The sequence below is a fragment of the Leptomonas pyrrhocoris genome (assembly GCF_001293395.1).
Source record: "Leptomonas pyrrhocoris isolate H10 chromosome Unknown, whole genome shotgun sequence".
Taxonomy (NCBI): Eukaryota; Euglenozoa; class Kinetoplastea; order Trypanosomatida; family Trypanosomatidae; genus Leptomonas; species Leptomonas pyrrhocoris.
Genome location: NW_015438387.1, coordinates 83,762 through 106,687, shown reverse-complemented (window position 1 = coordinate 106,687; position 22,926 = coordinate 83,762). Strand labels below are relative to the sequence as shown.

Genomic DNA, 22,926 nt, shown 5'->3' with positions numbered 1-22,926 from the left:
GGCGCGTGGGAGGGGGAGTCGATGGCGGTTGAGGGCGGCACGGAGGTTCGCCAGGTGGACGGCGCGGTGAGCGGGTACGAGGTGCGGGTGCTGGATGCCGACGCGAACGTCGCAGCCACGACGACGACAACTTTCCGCGACGCGGGCATCACCCTGTCTGGCCTGCAGCTGTCGAGCTTCTACTCTATTCAGGTGCGCGCCAAGGACACGTACGACGCCTGGGGTCTCTGGAGCGACCCGGTGCCCTTCTACACGCTGAAGCCCGTCACGGTGGGGCTGCAGAGGGTCGGAGAGAACTTCGCGGCGGTGCACTGGTCGCGGCACACCCCTCTGTCGGCACGCCTCCACAGCACCGACCTGGAAGACGGCAGCTTGGCAGCGACGGCACACCCGGTGGGGGAGGCGACGGAAGGGATGTACGCGGACGACGGCGGCGTGCTGCACCCCGACGAGCGGGTGACGCGCTGGCACGTGCGGGTGTCGTGCAACCGCGTCTTTGCCGGCATGCCGCAGTCCGAAGACTACCGGGAGCTGTACGTTGGCGAGGGCGAGAGTGCGTTGCAGGTCGACGGACTTCTGCCCCACGCAACGTACTCCATTGCGGTGCGCGGCCTCAACCACGCCGGCGAGTGGGGCCACTGGAGCCCCTCCCTGTACGTCTCCACCTGTCCGCTGTTGAAGGTCGGGGTGGAGATGGCGGGGGAGACGTTTTTGCAGGTCGCGTGGAAGCGGCCGGCCGCGCGCACCGGAGTGACGGAGTGGGCAGCACCGCAGGAGGTCGCCGGCGGCCGCGGTCGCGAGCGCAGCCCGCCCGTCAGCGCCAGCGCCGGGTTGAGCCTTCCGGCGTCGGAAAGCGTCAGCAACACGCGGCCCCTCGTCTCCAGCGTAAACTCGCCGAGCGGCAGCGGCGGTGAGGAGGACGGCGGCCAGGATGGCTCGCTTTCGGGCTCCTTCTCCAGCTCCGTGGCAGAGTCGTACCAGTGCTTCCCGTCGGATAGCGAAGTGCACAACTACCAGGTCACGATTCGCCCCATGCCGATGGAGCCCGCCTTTGACGAGTCGGACGAGCCGCTGGTCGACGGCGCCCGCGTGTATGAGACGACGCAGCCGGGCTTGCTGCTCGGTAACCTGCTCTCTGGCTGCCGCTACGCCGTGACGGTGCGGGAGCAGCAGATCAGCGAAGACGGCCGCCCGATAGCGGGGGTGTGGGGTGCGGCGTCGGAGATGGTGTGTACGCAGACGGTGCCACCCGTTCACGTCATTCCACAGGAGATCGGCGAGGACTACTGCCTGGTGGAGTGGCGCCGCGCCGCAGAGGCCGACACGCCGGAGGACTCCGTGAAGGCCGGCGGCACCAGCGGCAACAGTAAGGATGCGAAGAGCGGGTCGCCGATGACAACGGTGCTCGCGGCGACCACCACGATCGGCCGCAAGGCCGTGGAATTTCAGTTGCAGACGCGCCGGCTGAACCCGGACGGTGTCACGCTCTACGAGGGCCCGCTGTCGCTCGACTCCGTCGTGTCTGTGCCGAGCAGCGTGAACACCTACCACATTTCGAGTCTTGTCCCGAGCAGCGTATACGAGGTGCGCGTGCGAGCGAAGATGGAGGGCGGCCAGTGGGGCATCTGGAGTCTCGCAACGCGCTTCTTGACGCAGAGCCGGCTGGAGCTGCGCGTGGATATGGTGCAGGAGGTGGCGATGCGCCTGTCGTGGAGCCGCGCTCGTGCGAGCGTGATGCCCAGCAGTGAAAACGAGCAAGCCGACGAGAACGACGCGGGCAAGCCGCTTTCCTTTGCGCAGACGGAGAGTGAGACCGTCTCGGATGGGGTGGCGAAGAACGCGAGGCCTTCCACCGTAGCCGCGCCTGAGATCGCCGTTGCCGCGCACGTTGTGCTGCCTAACGAGGCGGTGCACGAATACGAGGTGGTGCTGGAGGGCATCAGCTGCGAGCACCACCGCCGTCTCACGTTCGGGCAGGACATGCAGATGGTCATGGTGGAGGACCTGCAGCAGGATCAGCTCTACTGCGTCTCGGTGCGCTCCCTCAGTGAGCAGCAGCACTGGTCCTACTTCTCGCCGAAGGTCTCGGTGCTCACGCTGGCCTCGGTGCAGGTGCGCGTCTCGCAATATACGGAGGCGACGGCGCTATTGGAGTGGTATCGCCCCCTGCCAAACATCGCGCGCTTCAGCGACCTTCTCAGCCGTCAAGAGCGCGAGGTGTTGCAGCAATGTGACGAGCGCGAGCGCCGGGAGCTTTTTGAGATGAAGCGCAAGCTGCAAGAGCAGGAGAGCAAGGGCGAGCAGAACGGGGCGGCGCGGTGGCTGGACTCGGCCGCCCGCGAGGAGAAGAACACCATGCTGCGCGAAGAGGCCACCCTGCACTACCAAATGGACCGCATCGTCGTCGGGATCGCCGACAGCAGCGGGTACGAGCTTCGGCTGACCTTGCAGGACGGAAGCGTCTGCCTGCCGTTTATAAAGGAGGTGGAGCGGCTGCGACTGCGGCCGTCGAAGACGTCGCGCTTCGGCAGCAACCGTGATCTTCTGAGCACCACGCGTCGTCTCGCTGGCGGCACATCCGCCACCCGCGGCTTCCTCAACCCCGTTATCGGCGGCAGCGGGAGCGCCCGCGATCGGAAAAAGGAGGCGGTGCTGAAGGTGTCGTACCCGCCTGCCGGGCAGTCCGTCACGCTGTCCAACAACGGCGCCTCGCCAAGCTCAACCGGGACATCAGCACCGGTAGGCGCCGGGGCGCCGGATGCGGCGGTGGAGTTGCTGGATGTGCAACTGCAGCCGAGCGTCACGCAGGTGCTGCTGCAGGGACTGAGCCCGAATTCCACCTTCGTCGTCACCGTGCGCGGGCGCAGCGGGCCCGAGACGTGGCAGCCGTGGAGCCCGCCCACGCAGCTGGAGACGCTGGCCCCGATCCTGCTGGACCAGAGCCGCTTTGGCGAGCACTACATCAACCTGTACTGGTATCGCGAGGAGGCGACGGCAATGGCGGCCACTGTGCAGGAGACCGAAGAGTATCGCCGCCTGCAGCGCGAGTTCCACAACTTCACCGAGCGCGATTTGGAAACGCAGCGTGGGCAGCTGAGCGCGGCGGAGTACACCTCCCTCGTGGGCCGCGTTCGTCGGCTGCGGGCGCTGCGCCGCCTCGCCGCCGACCGCGCCCGGCGCCACGCAGCGGGCGAGTTGGGCCTGCTGACCGACCTTAACTGCCCCATCCGTGGTTTCCAGTTGCGCGTCGTTGACGAGGCCGGCACCGTCTCCGAGCATTACCTGCCGAATGACGCGGCGAAGCCGATGCTGAGCTACACCGAGACGGGCCTGCAGCCGAACAACATGTACGTGTGCCGCTTATGCCCTCACTACGGCGATGACGTCTGGGGCTGCTGGACGGCGCCGCTAAAGTATATGACACACAACCTCATTCAGCTCGACCTCACCTACATCAGCGAGACCTTCGTGGACCTGGAGTGGTGGCGGCTGGACAACAAGGAGGTGGCCAAGATGGACGTCCACGACACCCTGCTGAGCAGTCGCTACACGGAGGAGGTGCAGGTCTATCAGCTCCGCATCACCCACGAAGACGCGCAGACGAATGAAGAGGTGGAGGAGTTCCGTGACATGCAAGCAACCAACGTGCTGCGCATCGACGCCCTCTTGCCGGACATGAAGTACACCATCGCGGTGCGAGAGTGGGACGCCAAGGGTGACTGGGGCCTCTGGTCCGCGCCGTGCTCTTGTGTCACGCTGCCAAGCATTGAGACGGTGGTGACGGAGGTGAAGGAGTGCAGCGCGTACGTGTCGTGGTCGCGCACCGCGCCGCGCATCGACTACGAGAGCGACATGCACGTGCTGGAGGGCAATGTCGAGATCACGGGCTTCTATCTTCGTTTGGAGGAAATCCCCGTGCACGGCCGTGCCGTCGCTGATGCAGCGGACGGGACAAGGCGTGACAGCGGGATGCCGTCGAACCCGCCCGACTCCGACGACGGAAGCTTCTCTGACTTGGACGAGAGCGCCGGTGCCTTGTCGATGGACCTCGACACCGCCCGACTCAACACCTCGTTCCACGGCGTCCCAACCGTCGCTACGGAGGAGAGGCCGCGCATGGTGGAGGTGGACGAGTTGGAGGGGACACTTGCCTTCGGTTTTCAGCGCGGCGGTCCACTCCCACCCGATCCGCATCCCGTGCTGTGCGACGGGATGGTGCCGAACAACGCCGATAAGTCGGCGACGTCATCTACATCTTCCTCCAAGGCACGGCAGCACTATTTGATGGTGAAGAGAATAGCTTCAAGCACGGAGCTTGAGGCTGCCCTTGCGAGGTTGAACCCGCAGACGATCTACTGCGTGCAGGTGATGGCGGAGACGACCGGCGGACAGGTGGGCCCGTGGTCTTCGCCGCACCACTTCATTACCATGCCGCGCATCCGCCTTTCACCGGCTACCATTTATGAACACTACGCTACGCTGCAGTGGGGTCGCGTGACACTCACCCCCTTGGCTAACTTGGTGACGAGCAGCAACAACCACCACAGCGATCAGCGAAGCAGCTGGAGCGCCGTCGACATCGCGAGAAGAAAGGTGACGCTGCCCACGTCGAAGGTCGTGGCCTACGAGCTGGAGGTGGTTGGTCAGGGCTGTGAACTTGTGCTGAGCACCCGCTTCGAGACGAACTCGCCGACCAGCAACTTTCGCGTGACAGGGCTGGCGCTGGACTCCTTGTACACCGCCCGCGTCCGATCCTTCAACGAGGCGGGCGAGGCGAGTCTCTGGTCGACGGAGCGCAAGTTTGTGACGCTGAAGCGCCTCCTCGTGCACCCGAAGGAGATCGCAGAGAACCACATCGACGCGGAGTGGGGGCGGCCGGAGCAGAACCCGGAGAGCTACCGCGCGAAGATCGCCGCGAGGGCCGATAAGGAGGAGTTGGTGGGGGCATCCGCCTCGATGAAGTTCACGAACCCCGCTCCAGGCACAACCGCGTTCACCGCACCTGGAGGACACGAAAACGCGAGCGCGGACTCGGAGTTCTCGATGCATGGCACCCATATGTCCACCGAATCCGCCACTAACACCGGCACCGCGGCTGCCGGGTCACCCCACGTTCCGTCTGTCTCTGTCGGTGCCCGCGATGCGGTGAAGTACCACGTGCGCGTCTACCACGCCACCGAGGACGTCCCGCCGGAGTTGTTTTTAGAGAAGCACCTGAGCGGCAGCAGCATGAGTCTGACGGTGAGCTCCCTGGACCCCAACTCGATTTACCTGCTTTACGTGCGGGCCGTCAACCACGACGGGGTGTGGAGTGAGTGGTCGGAGGGCCGCTGCGTCTACACGATGAAGCCGCTCGTCTCCAGCGTCGCCACGGTGGGTGAGGACTTTGTGCGGCTGCAGTGGAGCCGCGAGGCGCCGGAGGAGCTGCACTACGCGCCGCACCCGGAGAGCGTTCACGATAAGAACAGCGGTGCGAGAGAGGCAGCTGCGTCGACCTCCGCGAAGGAGCGCAACAACGACGGCGAGTTGACGGAGGGCGGCGGCGGCAACAGCGGGCAGGAGAGCGGCCCCCCACCGCAGGAGTACAGGGACGATGACGTGCTTCTTCAGCCGACACGAAGCGACGGGGCAGTGGCGGCCGCCTTGGCGAGTGAATCACCGATGGGCTCGCCGAGTTGGCAGCGCCGGCGACGCTTTGTCGTGCTGGACAAACCAGCCGGGGACGCCGGGCCCGTCTACCACAGCGCGGCCACGTCGATCCTTTCTTACGTTATTTCTGTCCGCCGGTCGGAGGAGGCGGAGGACTACACCGTCGAGGTGCCAGGCGACGTTCATCAGTACACCCTGCCCGCGCTGCAGCCGGATTGCATTTATCTGGTCAGCGTGCGCGCCAAGTACGGCAGCGGGGAGTGGAGCCCGTGGAGCGACCCGGTGCGCACCGGCACGTACAACCTGCTCGCCACGGACGTCAAAGAGGTGGGCGAGGACTACTTCTCCGCGGCCTGGCAGCGCAAGGCCAACACGATCCACATGGGCTCGCTGCGCCTTGGCAAGGTCGAGGAGACGGTCTGCTACGAGGTGCGGGTGCGGGACTACTCCGACATCCCCCTCGGCGAGGAGGAGGGTGAGCTGGCGAGGCAGCGGGTGCCGGAGGGACGCAGCTTATTCTTGCACCCGAACCAGCGCCACTGTGTGATGCGCGAGCTCCAGGCGAACCACCGCTACCGTCTCACGGTGCGGCGGTGGTACCAGCCCCACGACGGCTTCGCGCAGTCGTCGGACGGTGACGCAGACGAGAGCGCAGCGAGTGGGGACAGTGCGAAGGTTACTATCGATCCGGCGCTGCACGAGGCGATGGAGAAGGCGAAGGCCGCGCCAGGCGTGTGGAGTGAGGCAGAGTACGTCGTCACGTTGCGCGGGATGGTCTGCACGGTGGAGCGTGTCGGCGAGGAGTTCTTCCAGCTGCGGTGGGCCCGGGACCCCCGCGCCATCCCGCTGGCCGTGCGCCGCGCGATGCCCGTCAAGCCGGTGCAGACGTACCAACTGCGCATTGACGAGATGCTGCGCGACGGCTCAGCAGTGGAGTCGACCCGCAGCAGCAACACGCTTCACCTCGACGAGCTCATGCCCCCGACGGAGACAAGCTACTTTAACAAGTTCCTCAAGCCGAACACGCTGTATAAGATTGAGGTGCGATGCTGCATTGAGAAGGCGTGGGGGCGGTGGAGCAGGCCGGTGTACGTGATCACGCTGCCGTGCCTGCAGATTGAGCTGAGCCGTATCGGCGAGGTGTGTGCCACCATCACGTGGCAACGCCCCCGCGAGCCTCTCACGCTGCCCGACGGCGAGGTGGCGGTGCTCGGCGACGAGGAGGACGCCGATGGCACCTATCAGCTGGAGGTCTCCGGGGTGGGGTTCAGCTACCAGGTGTCGAAGCGCTTCAAGGCATCGCGCTCCAGCTACACGGTGAAGCACCTCGACGCGGATGCGCTCTACTCGGCTCGTGTGCGGTGGGGCGACAGCGTGAACCAGGCGTGGAGTCTGTGGAGTGAGACGACGTGTTTCGCGACGCTGAAGGCGCTGCAGGTGCAGCTGTCGATGCCGACGGAACACTTCGTGAACGTTGAATGGAGCCGGCCGAAGCAGACGGCGGAGGAGTACGTGACTCGAGTGGAGAAGCAGCAGAAGGGTGCGGCATTGTCGTCGGCGCCTTCTCCCCTTCCGCCTCCGCCTTCCGGCGCTTCCGAAAGCACAGCGGGAGCAACAGCAGAGCAGACGGAGGCAGAGCAGACGGACAAGGGTGTCTCTCTCGTGTCTCCTCTCGCAACCGCCATCCAACTGGGCAATCCCGGCTCGCTTGCCTTTCACCTCTGCGTCTTCAACACACAGGAAACACCCTCGGTCGCGGTGGTGGACAAGCAGTTCCACAAGGACGTGTCGCAATATCGCGTGAGTGGGCTGAACGCCGACACACCCTACGTCGTCATCATTCGTGCCTGCTGTGAGGCGACCGGCGACTGGGGCCTGTGGAGCGACGAACACCCTTTCCGGACGCTGAAGCTGCTCGCACCGACAGTGTCGGGTGTCGGCGAGAACTACGCGGAGCTGACGTGGGAGCAGGGCGATGGCACGGGGCAGCTACGCACCACCGAGGCGACCGGTGCGGCGAACAGCGGTGGCCCAGTGATGCCGACGAAGTTTTTGATGGTTCTCCGCTCCACGCACTTCGGCACGGTTGAGCGTGAAATCACACGTGAGGAGTGCGGGGCGTCGCAAGGAGTGTACCCGGTGGCGCACTACCGTCTTGCGCAGCTGCACCCCGGCACGGAGTACGCCGTTGCGCTGCAGCCGTACTACGGTGATACGGCAGACTGGGGCCTGTGGTCGCAGGCAGTGTTGTTCACCACGCTGCACACGCTGCAGATAACCGCCACGGTGCGCGGGGACGCGGCGGACTTGTGCTGGAGCCGGCGGGGCGCTCCAGGTGGGTGGGAGACGGCTGTCCGTGTGGTGGACGGGGCGCCGCCAGACGTGGTCAGCGGAACCGACTTTGGTGCTCCAAGGTCTCCTTTGTCCATCTGCCCCCCTTCAGTCGGCGGCGTCATCAACTCCGTGGCGCCGCTGGTCAGCACCCGCACGGTGTCGCGCTACCAGCTCGCCATGTACCGCGAGTCCGACTGGGCGATCTTGCGGCAGCAGCACGCGTCGTTGGAGATGAGCACCTCCACCGCGTCGTACTCCTCCCGATCCCTCAGCCTGGCCGTTGCAGCGGAGCAACAGCTGCACAGCGGGCAGACGAGTCCCAGCGCGTCCCCCGTGAAAGGTGGCAGCCGCCACGCCGCAAAACTCGGAGAGCTGCGCTCGCCCAACAGCCCCTCGAAGCTGCTGAATTCCCCGCTGCGTCGTGGTCAACGCGGCTCGCGAGACGTGGCCGTGGCACAGTCGCAGACGGCGATTCCGGATATGGACATGGCAGCCGTCGCCAACCTCGAGTCGACCGGTGCCGCAACCGGCCACCCTTCTTTCTTCCTCTTCCGCAAGACCTACGACTTGAACGACACCAACACGGCCGCCACCAATACTCCTCCTAGCTCAGTAAATACGAGCGGTGCTGGCAGCTGCACAAACCCAAACTGCGTGACCGAGCACGTGGAGGGGCTGACGCCCGATACGGTGTACATCGTCCGCCTTCGTGCGATGGATCTCGGTGGCCACTGGGGCGCCTCGGTGGAGCAGCGCATCGTCACGCCGCCGCTGCCGCCGTCGCAGGTTGTGCTGCGCCGCGTCAACACACAGTTTTGCTCCCTGCAGTGGGCGCCGCCGCCGTTGACGGCAAAAACGACGCCCCTGCCGGGAGAGACATCGGCGAACAACGTCACCGGCGGTGCGTCTGGCGTGTTGTCTGCCGCGTCGGACGCTCTCGCTGCTCGCTACCGCTACGTCATTGAACAGTGTTTTGTGGGGACCGACGCGGCGGCCACGGCGAACGCGAGCAGCGCCGGGCCCTCCTCAGCGCCGGCCAACGCAGCAGCAGCGGGGAGAGGCGGGAGCACCGGTGCTTCGCGACGGGGTGCGGGTGGCGGCGGCACCGGCGGACCGGGCGGACCCGGCGGAGCGGGAGTGCCGACGATAGGGACCGTTGGGCCGGAGTGGCGCGTGGTGGACACCGTCGAAGACACCCTGGTCTGCGCCGTGCGTATTAGCGGGTTGCTGACGCGGATGCGCTGTCGGGTGAAGTGTGCACGACGCCACACGGCGCCGGCCCCAGCGCTGACGAGCGTCGACGGCGACACCGGCGAGACTGTCGTCCCTCCGCGGCTGTCCACCTTTTTGGGTCCCTACAGCGACTTCTCGGAGGTGGTGACGGTGTCGAGCGGCACCCCGCCGGAGGGGGTGCAAGACCTCCATCTCACCTCGCTCTCTCGCAACGCGGCGACGCTGGAGTGGCTGCCCCCGCCCAAGCCGTCCGAGGCCGCGGCCGGGCGCTACACCCGTCCCCACTACCGCGTCTACTTGGCCAACACGACGGATCAACCCTACCCAATGCTGCTCGCAACGGTGCACCGCCCAACGTACCCTCTGACGAACTTAACGCCGGGCACTGCGTACACGGTGCAGGTGGTGGCGGAGAACAACGACGGTGTCAGCTTCAACAACCTGATTCTCCTCTTTCACACCAAAGCCGAGGATGACACGACGGTGGCGCGCTATGAGGAGAGCAAGTCGAAGGAGGCCGCCGCCGCTGCCGCGCCGTTGGGTGAAATCGTGCCTTTCCACGGCCCCCGCGCACTGCAGCAGACGGAGGAGGACGGCGCCTTCGTGGGCGCCGACGTCTTCGATGACGTGGCGGAGATCCCGACGGCGTCGCGGCGGCTGATGGGCGGACCGTCGCCGCCTTCGCTGATGCCGCAGCGCCGCGGTCGTGGCAGTCGTGATGGGGCGGCCGGACGGATACGTGGCTCGCTGAAGAAGGAATCTGAAGGCGCAGCAGCGACAGCCCGTCCATCGACGTCGCCGCAGCGAAAGCATTCCAGGAAGCGTAGCTCTAGTGCGAAGGGCAAATCCAAGGCGAAAAGGGAGAAGGGCAGCGCCTCCGCGACACACAGAACGGCGAGTAAGCACAAGAAAGCAATGGCGATTACGGCGTCCCCGCCGGAGCCAGTCCCGCTGGCCAAGGAGCAAGGCACCCGTCTGCCCCCGCTCTCCAGGACAATGTAGCGGAGCGCTCCGTCAAGAACGCGCACCGTTTTCTCTCCCTCTTTCCCGCCCCTCTTCTCTCGCTTTGTATTTTCCTTTTCTGTGGCATCAACACCGGCACTGCCTCGTTGTCCTCTCCCCGTCACACCTTCTGGCAGAGGTGCGTCTGGGCGTCGACGATGCCGTGACGTGTGTTGGCTGTGAAGCTTTTTTTTGTTTCCCGAGTCATGTGTCGTACATATATATTAGCGTTTTTCAACGGAGAGAGCGTCGCTCAACGATGTACATCAGCGACACTTAGTCTACAAAAGCATGTGAAACGTTGTTTTACCACCGAGAAGCGGAGAAGAAATCCCGTACTGTTTTTCGAGCTGCTCTCAATTTTTTTTCCTGTTTTTGTCCTTCGCACACTTTCTCTTCTCTTTTTCTTCTCTTCGTTTCTATTTTAAAAACTGCCTGGAAAGTCCGACAGAAGGTCTGAAGTTGAATCGGAATGGGCGGGTTCGTTCGTTTAGTCGCGGGCTCATGTATATTGGTTTTCTTCCACCCCTGCGTTACCGCCGATGTATGGATGTCACTACAGCTCTACAACAAAGAGGAAAGAAAGCAAACGAAAACACGAACACCGACAGAAGGCAAAGGTCTTTTTTTGTTTCCAATAGTCATCGGGGTGTAAGACATGACAATACAGGAAGCCGCTGTGGCTGCTGACCTCCGTGGTGGTGGTGGTGGTGAAGAGCAGCTGCACGAAGGACCTGGTCTACGCATAAGCCGGGCGGCGTTCTTCGTCTGCAAGAATGCTCTAGAGGATCTTTACTCCCAGCTGTGGATCGACGTGGTCATGAGAAAAGCCAAGTACTAGGGCAGCTACTCTGTCATCGTGTAAAGAAACAAACGGTACCGCCAGTGCATGATTCATCGCTTTCTGCGTCTTCTCTCCATACACTTCTCCTCCCCTCACTCCCTCCTTTTCTATTGCATCTCATACAAAGAATCACGACGGCCATATCCAAACAAAGACGTTGTCCTTCACGGATGACCCATCCTCATCGGTTTTGCCGGAAAAAGAAGAGAGGAACTACAGTATCCGGTTGGGCCGCCGGAATAGCCTTATCTACTTTTTAGAAATACCTACAAACATAGAAGAGAACACCATTCATAGAAGCCTTGCTTTTCGTCCGCACGCACACACGGCCCAACATCTATTCAGCCGTTTCACGAATGAGCGACGATCTCTTCGACGTCTTCAACGAGCAGCCAACTCCTACAGGAGCGGCAGCGGAGCTAACGAACACGGCCGCTACCACCACCACTACTACCGGCGCGGTACCTCAATATGAATCGACAGACGCAGTAGTCGTTCTCGAGGACGACACCGATGATACACTTCGCGTTCTGACAGTCTTAGGTGTGCAGGCGAAAGTGGCACTGCAGGAGCACCGCCGTCTACGGATCCTCGTTTCCCCTCGCCAAGCGATGCTCCTACACAACGACCACTGACAGGCACGGCACCCGCAGCCAGCATGGCGCCTCCGTTGCCTTTACCCGTTTTAGCCCCTGCGAGTACCTCGTCTTCCAGCTCGAGAAACGGCGCGGTGATGATAATCCGCGCGTCGCCGGCGTCGGACGTCCGCGGCGGGGACAACAACTCCGCGACTGCTCCAGCGAAGACTACGCCATCACCGCCCGCCTCGGCTGTGTTCACGGAGCCGCACAGCCGCATACGGGTACGCAGGGCGACGGCCGCGTTTGAGCAGCTTGCGGTTCGCCTCGCTGAATTTCCCTACGCATCGTTTGCGCTGTTCCGCCAGGCAGCGGTTCGCAGTGGTGCCCACGCAACTGTGCCGCGGACCTGCGTGGGCGTGGTGACGCGCAAGTCGGATCCGAAGCAGAACACCACGCAGGCACGCTCCTCTCGCTACGCCGTCCTTTCACTGTGGAGCATGGAGAACATTTCGCCTACTCCTGAAACCGAAGTTAGTTTTCTGCTTTGCGGCGACGCTTTTGATTTGTTGTACAGTCAGCTGGTGCGAGGTTCCGTGGCGGCCCTCAGCAACGTCGGAATGTGCCCCCGCAAAGGCGGCGGCGGTGGCGGCGCTGGAAGTGATCTCGACGTGCTTCTCCGCGTCTCCGACCACATGTCGGTGCGCCAGCTTGGTTTTGCGGCGGACCTCGGCACGTGCACGTCGGTGTCGCACAAGTCAAATGAGCGTTGCCACGCTGTGGTGAACACGCAGCAGTCGCAGCACTGCAGCTACCACGTGGGTGATCTGCGCAAGGTGGCTCGTGGGGCTGAGGGCGGCACATCATCGAAGGGACCTTCTGCGCGCCGATTTGTAGGCGCATCCTCTTCCCCGTCTGCTTCTTCGTCCACCGCCCCCGTTATGAAGGGAGGCGCACTGACGAGTCACATGACGCTTTCGTCTTCGACAGGGGCGCGTCGTGCAGACCCGCTCGGGCCGGGTAGCGTCGCGCTCCGCAGCACGGCTGCATCGCCGTCCTTGTCATCGTCGCTGCTGCAGCAGCACGTGAAGGCCCGTCTCGCGGCTTCGCATCAGTTACTGCGGCAGCCGTCGTTTTTCGCCGTGCGCGGTGCTACCGGGCTCCCCGTAGACGACGCCGAGCAGCGACGAGGGATGACGTCCGCGGGCACCGGTGTCTACGGCGGTGTGCACAGCGGGGCTCCGCTGCCGCTGCAGCACAAAGTCGGCCTTCGACCGGCAGAGCGCTACCCCTCTGCCCAGGAGTTGGGTGTGACGTCACGCGGGCGCGACGTGCTGGAAGCTGCCCGGATGCAAGCCGTCTTGAGTGAAGAGGAGAAGCTGCTGCGGCGCTCCCTGCGACCCACGGAGCAGAGGAAGACGCGTGACAAGCTGAATGGGAATGCCCCCGGTGGGCCAAGCGGTGTGGCAGGTAGCGGTAGCAGTGGGAGCACACGCAAAGCAGCAGACGCAAATGCAGCGGCCACTCGTGTTCGTACGCGCGACTTCAACTCGGGCAATGCGAGCACCTGCGTGGAGGACGTACGCTCCAACAAGCGTACGCGCACCGAGGCGGTGCCAACGTCGACCGCCTCCCCACGAGCACCCGCTACATTCCCCACAGCGACGTCGGCAGCGGCAGACGCGGAGCGTGTCGCGGCCCTCCGTCTGCAGTTTCAGCCGCTCCACCACGGCACGGCCGCCACCTTTGCGCCGCTCAGCAGCCAGAGTTCTGTCCACTCCGTCATTCCATCTGCGACGCACAAAGACTACCGCCACGCCGTCGTGATGGCCGTCGGAGGCGGGGCCGAGAGTGACGGGCACCAAGCATCGACGGCGCTGCTACGTGCTGCCGCCAAGGCAGCCAAAGACTTGTCGAAGCGTGAAAATAGGAGCAGCGAAGAAGTCAACAACGCTGCTTTTGGCGCATCTTCTCCGTCGCCCAGAACGGCTGCAGAAGAGTTGGGCAGGCACTCCAGCGAGGAGACCCTTTCACTGACGCTGTTAGGTGCGGTGGCAAGTGGGGTGCGAAGTCAACACGATCACCTGCGCGGTGAGGCAGACCGGCAGCGTCTCCTCTCCTTTGTGGACAAGCAAATCACGAAAGAAAAGGCCCTGGAGGCGCTGGAAGCCGTCTCGCAGCAAGAGATCAAGGCCTACTACTGCTACGGCTGCCGGTGCTGGTACGCGAAGCCGCCGACAACGTGCGTGGAGCAGCACCACAGAACGGAGCTGAAGCCGGCGCTGAAGAAGTACATCAAGTGCGAGCACTGCCACTACAAGACCTTCGTGATTGGCGGCGATGACGCGAAGGGTTGGAAGGTCTTTCCAAGATGTCCGCGCTGCCATGAAGCGAGCTTCTGGGTTCGTGGTGACGCCGCGCCGCAGATAGCTGGGCCGGTGGAGGAGCCGACTCCGCTCTAAAAAGCAGCGTATATCTGCACTTTAATGGAGGCGACGTTACGATGCATGGAAAACTTCGGCGTGACCCCTACGCTTTGTTGATGACTTCACCGCAACTACGAGTTTCTGTCGCCTTCGAAAGAGACAGCGAAAATCAAAGAAAAACAAAGGACCATTGGGAACAAGGTGGGACACGGTCGCAGCTCAGCGAAGGGTTTTCCGTTGCCGTTCTGGAACTTCATGCCAAAGATGGGCGCCACACAGGCACTGAAAACGCGATGGTGCCTTCCAAACATCGAGGAGCTTCATTTTTGGAAGGTGCACTTTAAATTACGCCACAACTCCTTCTGCATTTCCTCTTTCTTAAAAAAAAATATCTTAGTCACTGCCATTTACCTGATCAACATTCTTCGGCGACGGCATTGCCGAAAGGTACAAAATAATATCTACACGTTTGTCTCTGCAAGGTGAATTCCCTCTCACGTAGAGTTACTTTACACGCGGCGCACCACAACGAGGCATTAATAATCCTGTTTTCCGTGCATTACACATAATACAGTAGGCAACAGAAGACACCGTCAATTTACTTGCACATTAGTCGCGGCCAATTCGCTCTTTGAAATTTCTTTGTTATTTACCGTCTTGTTGCTGCCATGCCTGCCCCTGACTCCAACGTTGCCGCCGTGGCTCCCACCGCCGTCGCCCCTAAGCGGCCCAGCGGCCCGACCGCCTCCGGTCTCCACGGTGCAGTGCTGGATCGCATTAACGACATGATCGCCTCCGGCGACTTCGACGTCCTCTTTCACGCGTTAAAAGGGTTCCGTAACGGCGTGGTGTACGGCACCCGCGTGCGAGCCCCGCATGCCCTCGTGCTAAACCTGGTCTGGAGCAAATCGCCGTACAGCTCGATGCCGGCGAAGATCTTCAAGGTGACGAAGACCCACGCGCTGGGCCTCGGCTACAGTGCGGCTCTCTTTGCTGTGGTGCGGGGTCTGCTGCGGCACATGCAGGGCACGACACGCGTGTGGCACAACGCACTGGCCGGCTTTCTGATTGGTGCGTGCTTCTGGGGTGACTCGAACAACGGAGTCCACATTCAGATGATGATGTACATCTTAGCTCGCCTCATCTGTGGACTCTACCACCTCATCACGGCCAAGCTGGCCATCTCGGTTCCCTCGTACGCGTACCGCGTGTACATGGGCGGCCTGTGGAGTCTTGTGATTCTGTTCCTTTCGTACTCGCCGGACCAGCTGCAGGCGTCCATGAAGCAGTCGCTGCAGTACATCTTCGAGGAGAGCAACAAGTTCAGCAACTGGTATGACGTGTTTGTGATGAACTCGGCCGACTCTCTGGTAGGGGGGGGGGGAAGCAGAATAGCAGCTCTTTAAAAAAGAGAAAGAAAAATGTTGCTGCTGCAGTGCGGACGCAGATGGTGGCTGCACCAAGAGTACACAAGTCAAGTAGCGTCGTAACGCAAGCCGTGACATCGCCGATGACGTGCACTCTGGCGTGCCGTGTTTCTTCTGGGTCCTTTGTCGCAGTGAAAAAGGAAACGAGTTCTCTTTGTTTAAACGCTGATTTGGTTGACAATAATGGTGGCAATCTACTCTGGTCTTTCTTTTGCAGCTGACGACAGCGGTGTCCAGTACACACATCTCTAACTTTAATGCTTGCCAAACGTGGCTCTTACGGCTCTTTAACGAATAACGGTAGAGTATCAGTAATTTGTAGAAGGCAGATGGAGCTCATGATAGTGCGAAGTGATAGAAGTCGCCTTTTCTCTCTCCTGGCTTTCCAGGCTTGAAACCAAACTGTTTTGCGCGGAGTGGACATCGGCCGACCTGCAGAACACTGACAGATCGCTGCTGCGAGGACGCAGAAGATCCCCCATGGCTGAGGCTTCAAAGGTGCGTGTCAGCGTTGTGCTGCTTTCTAAAAAAAAAGAAAGCACACACAATTTCTTTCTCTTGCGTTCTTTTGTTCTTAACTGTCTGCCTCGCTAACTCCACTTCAGCCGTCTCCTTTTGTGTTTACCGTCTCCCTCGCGCACTCACACATCCATTCGCAATACAAGGTGAGTGTTTTCTCCTCGCTGCTTCTTCACCCTTTCCGTTTCTTTTCCTGGTTGTGAGAGCGCTGCGTTGATCATCGCGACTTCACAAAGCACACTTACCCGAAGGCTTCCTTCTTGTGTTGTATTTTCTTAAGGCGCCTTTCACCATGTCGTACAGCGAGATCCAACGCCTGCAGCACGTGGTGCAGCAGGAGCCGACGCACGAGAACTACGAGAAGCTCGTCAGCGAAGAACTTCGTTTTCTGGAGAACAAATCCCGTGACCGCGACGAGGCAGCACAGCGCTCCACCGCGTTGGAAGCGGAGTTGGAGCAGCTTCGACGCGAGATCGCAGAGTTGCAGGATCAGCTGTCCCCGCAGCGAGGGGGCGCAGCACCGATTGGCAAGGCGGAGTACTGCGAAAGGTGGACGAGCTTGTTGAAGGAGTTCGGCGTGCGCAAGGAGGTGCTGTCGTTTTTACTATCGTACTCTGCCGAGGATTTTAAACTGGCGGAGCTGAGCACCGTCTCCCGCTGGCTCGACACCTGGACGACCTTCTTCGCCGGCGCGGAGAGCTCCGTGCGGGAGCTGAAGCGGGAAGAGCGGGGGGCGGGGCCGAATTGCGCACTGCCGCCAACGAAGGACCTCTACGAGGTGTTAGATGAGGTGTGCCGTTTGCAGCTGCAGGCGCGCACACTGGTCGGCCGCGAGCGCTACCGCCGCAGCGCATCGAGCGACGACTTCGTCGATGATTTCATGGACAACCAGCAGCAACTGAAGGACTGGTGCCACAAGCAGCGCGAAACGCTGTCGGAGCTGACGACGCTGGACGACCTGGTGGAGTTCAGCAACTCCTTCTACACCAACGTACCCGTCATGGACAGCAATTTCCTCGTGCTGATGGAGCAGAGCGAGGCGCTGATGACCAACGTGCGGGTACAAGAGGCGCTGCAGGACGTGAACAAGGAGTGGGTAATGCTCACCCTGGAGACGTACGACAAGCTGCAGAATGCTGCGTCGGACGTGCACAGTGCAAGTCTGTTGGAGCAGCAGTGTGCGCAGTGGACGCAGTCGGCCTCCTCGCCGCTGCGCGAGTTTCTTCTCTACGCCCAGTCGGTGCTCAAGAAGCACCCCGAGGTGCAGGACGCGAAGAAGCTGGCGACGGTGTGCGGCCGCCTGCTGAAGGAGCACGACGCGCACGAAATCGTGTGCACGCACTTGGCGGACTTCACGGTGCGTGAGGAGTGCGTGAAGCCGCACTCCGACTCCATTAAAACGGAGCTGCAGTCCTCGCTGACGACGACGGTGCTGACCTTCCCGCATTACGATGCCTACGGCGGCCGCACCGAATACAAGAACCGCATCGATGAGCTGCAGGAGTGGATTGATGTCAAGTCGCAGAAGGGGACCTACATGAAGCTGCTAGAGCGGTTGGAGACGACGAAGACGATGATCGAGGAGCACGCGGACGTTCTGTTTCCTGACGACACCACGGCACCGTGAGGAGGGAAAGGACAAACGAGGTGTGCTGCCCTTGCAGAGTTGTGCTCCTCCGCTGTTCATGTGCTCAAATAAAGGGGAAACACAAATGATAGAATAAATGGTTTGCTGTCGTGTCACACTCGTTGTGTTATCCATCCGCGATGATGTGTCGGGTTCGTTCTTTAAAAGAGATACTGTGGTTTTCAGTTAGAAGTAGGCGTCAGATTCATTGCCTCGCTTACGGTTTTCTTTTTTGACTTTCAAAGAAAGAAGGAAAGAGGGCGCTTCTCCCTGTATGGTTACGGACGCTGTTTGCCATTTTTGTTTTACAAACTATCGCTGTTTCTTCAGCGCTCATCGTTTTACTTTGTTTTTAATCTTCATTAGAACTGGTCTAACGCTTGTTATGTAGAAGGTGAACTTCGCAAACTGAGTACATGGCGCCTCGCACAGCGCGAGCAATTAATTATGTCAAGTGATGAATTACCAACCTTTGTCATTACGGCATCGTCGTGATCGTTCCATCGACCGCGCTGAACTTCATTGGGTTACAAAAAGGGACGGAAAAAAGAGATCCTTTGCCATTTCTTGTGTCTAACTCTGGAAAGTCATGTGTGCGAACCTGCCGGCGCATCTTCACTTCGAGGCCTTATATATATATATAGCGTGTTTCGCCTCCGCGAGGTGCTTCTCTGTTCTCGGTTTTGTGATAGCGGGGGGGGGGGTCGCGTCTTCATCGCTTCTTGCCGTTCTGTTTCCTTCTCTTTTGCTTTCTCCCCGCACAATGTATGCGCTCGACCCCGCCGAGCTCTCACACTCGAAGTCGAAGCGACACAGCTGCATCAAGTTTGTTTTTTCTTCTGTGGTTTGTCTTCGCTTCTTTCCAAACATAGAGTCGACGTTAATAGCGGCAGAGTTTTCTTTGTTGTGTTGCGCCGCAAGGCTCTCTTTCGAGACTCATCGTGTAGACGATATCGGACAGGAGGAAAGCGACACCATTAGAGCACAATGGAATCCGTAGAGGCCATTGAAGTATTTTCGGACAGCAGCGCCCGCTACCGCTACCGGGTGCCGGTCAGCGTCATTCGCGAGCTGCAGTACGAAGGCTCCCGCTACAGCGCCGAGTTCGACGTGGGCGGATGGCTGTGGCGCTTCCACATTCAGGAGCGCGCCGCGGACGGCCAGCGCTTTCTCGCCCTCCACCTCCAGAGCTGCACACCGGGTGCCGTCGCAGTGCATTTTAAGCTCACCGCCGTGTGCATTCGCGACCCCCTGCAGTCGCGCAGCAAGACTTTCAACTGCACCTTCAAGAAGGCTGGCAGCGCGTGGGGTCTCCACCAGTTTATCCCAATGGAGCAGCTGCTGCAGGCGGAGGGCGGGTTCGTCTACACGGTGCAGGAGACCGGCACTCGGTGCGTGGACTTTGAGGTGACGCTGCAGGTCAGCAACGGCCGCGAGAACGAGCGCACGCCGCCGGTGCGGAGCGCAACGCGATCCATGACCCCGACCCGAGGCATGAATGGCGGTGGAAAGGCCACACCGAGCCGCGGTCCCAGTGTGCGGCCGAATGCGATGATGGGCGGTGGGAATAATGCAGGCATGAACCGCAACGGTGGCGGGGGAGGTGGCGTGGACCGCACGGCCTACTCACCCGGCCGCGTCAGCCCGGGCGCCCTCGTGCCCATGGACACGAGCATGGAGCAGCCACCACCACAGCGCCGTGGCGGGAGTGTGGCGGTGGGACCGCGACGGAGCTTCTTTAACGACCCCAGCAACATCAACCACGGCCAGCTGGTGGCGGTGGACAATGCATCGAACGTGAGCGGCTCACCCGGCAGACAGGGCAGCGCGGCACCTATGAACAACATGAATAGCAACTACATTCGCGCCTCCCTCACGTACCCCTTCGAGCACCTGGAAAGCCTGTGCGACATGAGCTTCGACGTGCAGGGCGTCCGCGTTAAGGCGCACCGGTGTGTGATTGGGGCGCGGATGCAGCCGCTGCTGCCGGAGCAGATGCTGCCCCTGCAGGTTGGCTGCATCGTCGCGATTGCGGTGCCGCTGGACGTCTTCACCACTTTCCTGCGATACGTATACACGGAGGAGTACCCGGAGTCGGGTGTGCTACTGCCGGAGTCGCTGTTAGACCTTTACCTGCTGGCGGCCGCCTGCGAGTTTTACGACCTCAGCGCCGTCTGCATCCGCTATGTGCGTCCGCAGCTCACCCCGGACAACATACTTCCCATCGTGCTGACCCGCTACAACGCTGCGGACGAGGTGCTCACCTCCCTCTACCTGCACGTGCTGCTGGACAACTACGACGTGCTGATTCAAGATCGTCAGTTTGAGGAGATCCCCGGGCACCTGTTCCGCCGTCTCTCGCTCATACTGTATCGCAAGGAGACGGTGCCGAATGCACCAATACCGCCCATGAAGAACACGCTGGGCAAGCAGTTGGCGTGGCTGGCGGAGTCAGGCGAGTACAGCGATTACGACTGGCTAGTGGGTCCGCAGCAGTACACCGTGCACGCCCACCGCTACATCCTCGCGTGCCGCTGCGTGCTCTTCTCCCAAGCCCTCAACCCGCGCAACCCGGCCCCGCTGCCGAACTTCTCCTCGACCGAGTTCGACTTTTCGCTGCGCAGCTGGCAGAAGCTGCTGCTCGGGATGTACCGCCGACACTTCGACACGGTCCGCGACTTCTCGGCGGAGGACATCGCGATTATTTTCAAGATGCAGAACGTTCTTGTCATGGACGGCCAGCTGAAGCGCGAGGCCGACGAGGCCTTCAACAACTCCAACGCGCTGCGCCTTTTGATATACGCCGTGAAGCACCAAATCCCCGAGCTGCACGAGCGCGCCATCAACTACGTAGCGAGCAACTTCAACGAGATGATACGCAACGATCCGCAGGCGTGGGAGCTGATCAGCGAACTGCCACAAACCGCCGTTCTTTCTCTCTTTCGCACCGTCACGGAACACCAGCTGTAACCGAATAACGGACGTTCTGTTGGCCATTTTCCGGCCTTAGAGACATATAAATTTATATACATTTTTGTTGCTGCCCTTTCCTCCTCCTCCTCCTTTTCTTTCTGTACATTTACACTCGGACGTGGTGGCGTGGTTTATTCGTCTTTTTTAATTGTTTTGTTTTGGGATCGACGTAGGGATGATGAAGAAGCGGCGCCGCTTGGGTGTTTTGCTTTTGCTTTAGAAATGTAGACGCATGACAACATCAACACAACAGGGAAGGATGTTTGCGGCATGCACGGTGGTCTGGACTGGCAGCCTGAAGCGCCACGTCGACGAGAGTTTTCATTTGGTTTGCTTTGTGAGGAGGGTGGACTGGCACAGCGGCGGCGAGTGCGGTGGGGGCACGCACTACTGTCGCATATTCTAGAGTTAGACGTATGCGTAGGTGCCCGTTGGTCTGTTAACGTGTATGGCTCCATTTGCCTTTTTCTTTGTTTCCCTTTTCCACGTCTCCTCGCTTCGAATGCGAGGCGGAGCAAGAGGCACAGACGGCTTTCGGAGCCGCGGAAGAGACACATACTTGCGCCGATGTGCGGGGCTCTTCAATACGAACGAAACGTGAAACGAGAATCGTGGGATGCGCTGCAGCAGAAGACAAAAACAAAGAACAGATGAGCCGCTCGAGTTTTCAATTTCACAAAGTGGAGTGCGGTTTAGGGAGAGCCACGGAGATTACGAAAAGCGAATGGAAGTGGTGCTGAGATGCATTTCTGCGGCTGAGGGGCACCGCACAGGTTGTGCCAGTATTTTTCTTCTGCAGCTGCCAAGTGAGAATCGAAAGACGTCGCTCACGTTCAGTGTAAGGCGAAAGATTAGACCTCTGCCTTTTTTCTTTAGCGCTAGTGCTGTTTTACCTTTTAAAGCAGCGCACTTGCTATCCAGCGAGCTTCTCTGCCGCCGTTGTTTTTATCAAACTCTCTTGTCGCCTTCCCCCTGCTTGACGAACTCTTCACTTCTTTCTCGGGTGATACATACTCCTTGCACGAAGCCACCAAAACGGCGTCCACTGCTTTCAGGCTCATCTCGTCTTTCATTAGCAGGAAGCCGCGGGAGCATCGTGTTTCTTTGCCTGCTGTTTTCCGTGGCCACGCAGCTGTTTTCTGACGCGACTTCTCTCCACCTAACATAAGTTCTAACGAAGAAAATCCTTTCCTGATGTGTTGACACGCTCATACGCACTCGCACACACTATACGAGCAGCACCATTACAAGATTTACCGATGATGATGCCGGACGCCTCATCTAGAGGTGGGAATGGCAAAGCGCCACTACGCGAGGTCCGCGTCAGCGAGCAGGTCATCCGTAGCTGTTTCCGGCACGCCTTCACTACAGAAAAGGAGGAGGTGATGGGCATGCTGCTGGGCCGCTTAGAGACGCGGCGGTTCGCAAGCGGCAGCGGCAACAGCGGCGCCGCAGAAATCGCGAAAGGAGCGGCGAGTGCGTCCCCACCACTGCCGGGCTCCGTGGAAGGCAAGGTGGCCTATATATGGGCGACACACGTCAGCGAGCGCAGCGTGCAGAGCAGTGACCGGGTGGAGATGTCGCCGGAGTCCCTCGCCTCCGCTGCGGAGACAGCGGACCGGGTGTCGGCCGCTACGGGTGTGAACACGACTGTCCTCGGCTGGTACCACAGTCACCCGAAGATACCCGTGGTGCCGTCGGCGGTGGATCTGCGGACGCAGAGGGAGCACCAACAGCACTTCGAGAGCGGCTGGGTGGGACTGATTGTGAGCGTGTTTAACGCCGAGGCGAACCTCAATCGCGGCCACTGCGCGCTGCACTGCTTTCAAGCCGGTCCGAACAATGAGCACATTCAGGTCCCAGTGCACGTGGTGTCGGTGGCGGAGCTGTTCTCTTCCGTCGAGCCGCTGCAGGCACTGCCGGACAGCACACCGGATCTGCTGCGCGTGCTGCAGCGAGAAATCGGCAACGGTGTGCGCATGGTGGAGGAGAAGACGGAGCACAACGCGGCAGCCGCACGCGCCGCACGTGGGTTGGCGGAGGCGCAACTGTATGAACTGGACGGGCTTGTGGCGGAGCCCACACGCAAAGAGCTGCTGCTGTGTTCTCTGCCTGCCCTGCGCGCGGAGGTGGCGCGGTTGGAGGCGATGCTAGCGGACGCACGCACGTCCGCACCTTCAGCAGCGAAGCCGTCTTGAGGATGCAGTGCTTGTGTGTGTGTGTGTGTGTGTGTGGTGGGCGTGGGAGGAGAAAGTGCGTTGTTTCGTGTTATCGAGAAGAGGCACATCAGGTGCGACGCTGGATGTTATCGCTC

General features: G+C 61.0%; 6 protein-coding genes across 9 annotated transcripts; all 6 read left to right on the top strand.

Annotated features, from left to right (window-relative positions):
- Nucleotides 1-21: 21 nt before the first annotated feature.
- Nucleotides 22-10,218, top strand: ABB37_09386 (hypothetical protein; the record flags this gene model as incomplete). The annotated part of the gene is made up of 1 exon (XM_015808816.1): nt 22-10,218. One exon carries the CDS (start codon nt 22-24, stop codon nt 10,216-10,218), a length of 10,197 nt encoding a protein of 3,398 aa, XP_015652529.1.
- A 970-nt stretch (nt 10,219-11,188) lies between these two features.
- Nucleotides 11,189-14,102, top strand: ABB37_09385 (hypothetical protein; the record flags this gene model as incomplete). The annotated part of the gene is made up of 1 exon (XM_015808815.1): nt 11,189-14,102. Exon 1 carries the CDS (start codon nt 11,721-11,723, stop codon nt 14,100-14,102), a length of 2,382 nt encoding a protein of 793 aa, XP_015652528.1. The 5' UTR covers nt 11,189-11,720.
- A 360-nt stretch (nt 14,103-14,462) lies between these two features.
- Nucleotides 14,463-15,472, top strand: ABB37_09384 (putative peroxisomal membrane protein 4; the record flags this gene model as incomplete). Of its 2 annotated transcripts, none has more annotated exons than XM_015808814.1 (1): nt 14,463-15,472. In XM_015808814.1, exon 1 carries the CDS (start codon nt 14,735-14,737, stop codon nt 15,470-15,472), a length of 738 nt encoding a protein of 245 aa, XP_015652527.1. In that variant the 5' UTR covers nt 14,463-14,734. The 2 variants fall into 2 exon arrangements, with proteins under 2 accessions (XP_015652527.1, XP_015652526.1); XM_015808813.1 differs by having other exon boundaries at nt 14,513-15,472.
- Nucleotides 15,473-16,097: 625 nt separating this feature from the next.
- Nucleotides 16,098-17,639, top strand: ABB37_09383 (hypothetical protein; the record flags this gene model as incomplete). Of its 2 annotated transcripts, none has more annotated exons than XM_015808812.1 (1): nt 16,098-17,639. In XM_015808812.1, the coding sequence occupies exon 1, from the start codon at nt 16,305-16,307 to the stop codon at nt 17,637-17,639; it is 1,335 nt and encodes a 444-aa protein (XP_015652525.1). In that variant the 5' UTR covers nt 16,098-16,304. The 2 variants fall into 2 exon arrangements, with proteins under 2 accessions (XP_015652525.1, XP_015652524.1); XM_015808811.1 differs by having other exon boundaries at nt 16,158-17,639.
- A 786-nt stretch (nt 17,640-18,425) lies between these two features.
- On the top strand, nt 18,426-20,609 carry ABB37_09382 (hypothetical protein; the record flags this gene model as incomplete). 2 transcript variants are annotated; one of them, XM_015808810.1, is made up of 1 exon in its annotated part: nt 18,426-20,609. In XM_015808810.1, the coding sequence occupies exon 1, from the start codon at nt 18,627-18,629 to the stop codon at nt 20,607-20,609; it is 1,983 nt and encodes a 660-aa protein (XP_015652523.1). In that variant the 5' UTR covers nt 18,426-18,626. The 2 variants fall into 2 exon arrangements, with proteins under 2 accessions (XP_015652523.1, XP_015652522.1); XM_015808809.1 differs by having other exon boundaries at nt 18,441-20,609.
- A 1,029-nt stretch (nt 20,610-21,638) lies between these two features.
- Nucleotides 21,639-22,810, top strand: ABB37_09381 (metallo-peptidase Clan MP Family M67; the record flags this gene model as incomplete). The annotated part of the gene is made up of 1 exon (XM_015808808.1): nt 21,639-22,810. Exon 1 carries the CDS (start codon nt 21,872-21,874, stop codon nt 22,808-22,810), a length of 939 nt encoding a protein of 312 aa, XP_015652521.1. The 5' UTR covers nt 21,639-21,871.
- Between the last annotated feature and the right edge of the window lie 116 nt (nt 22,811-22,926).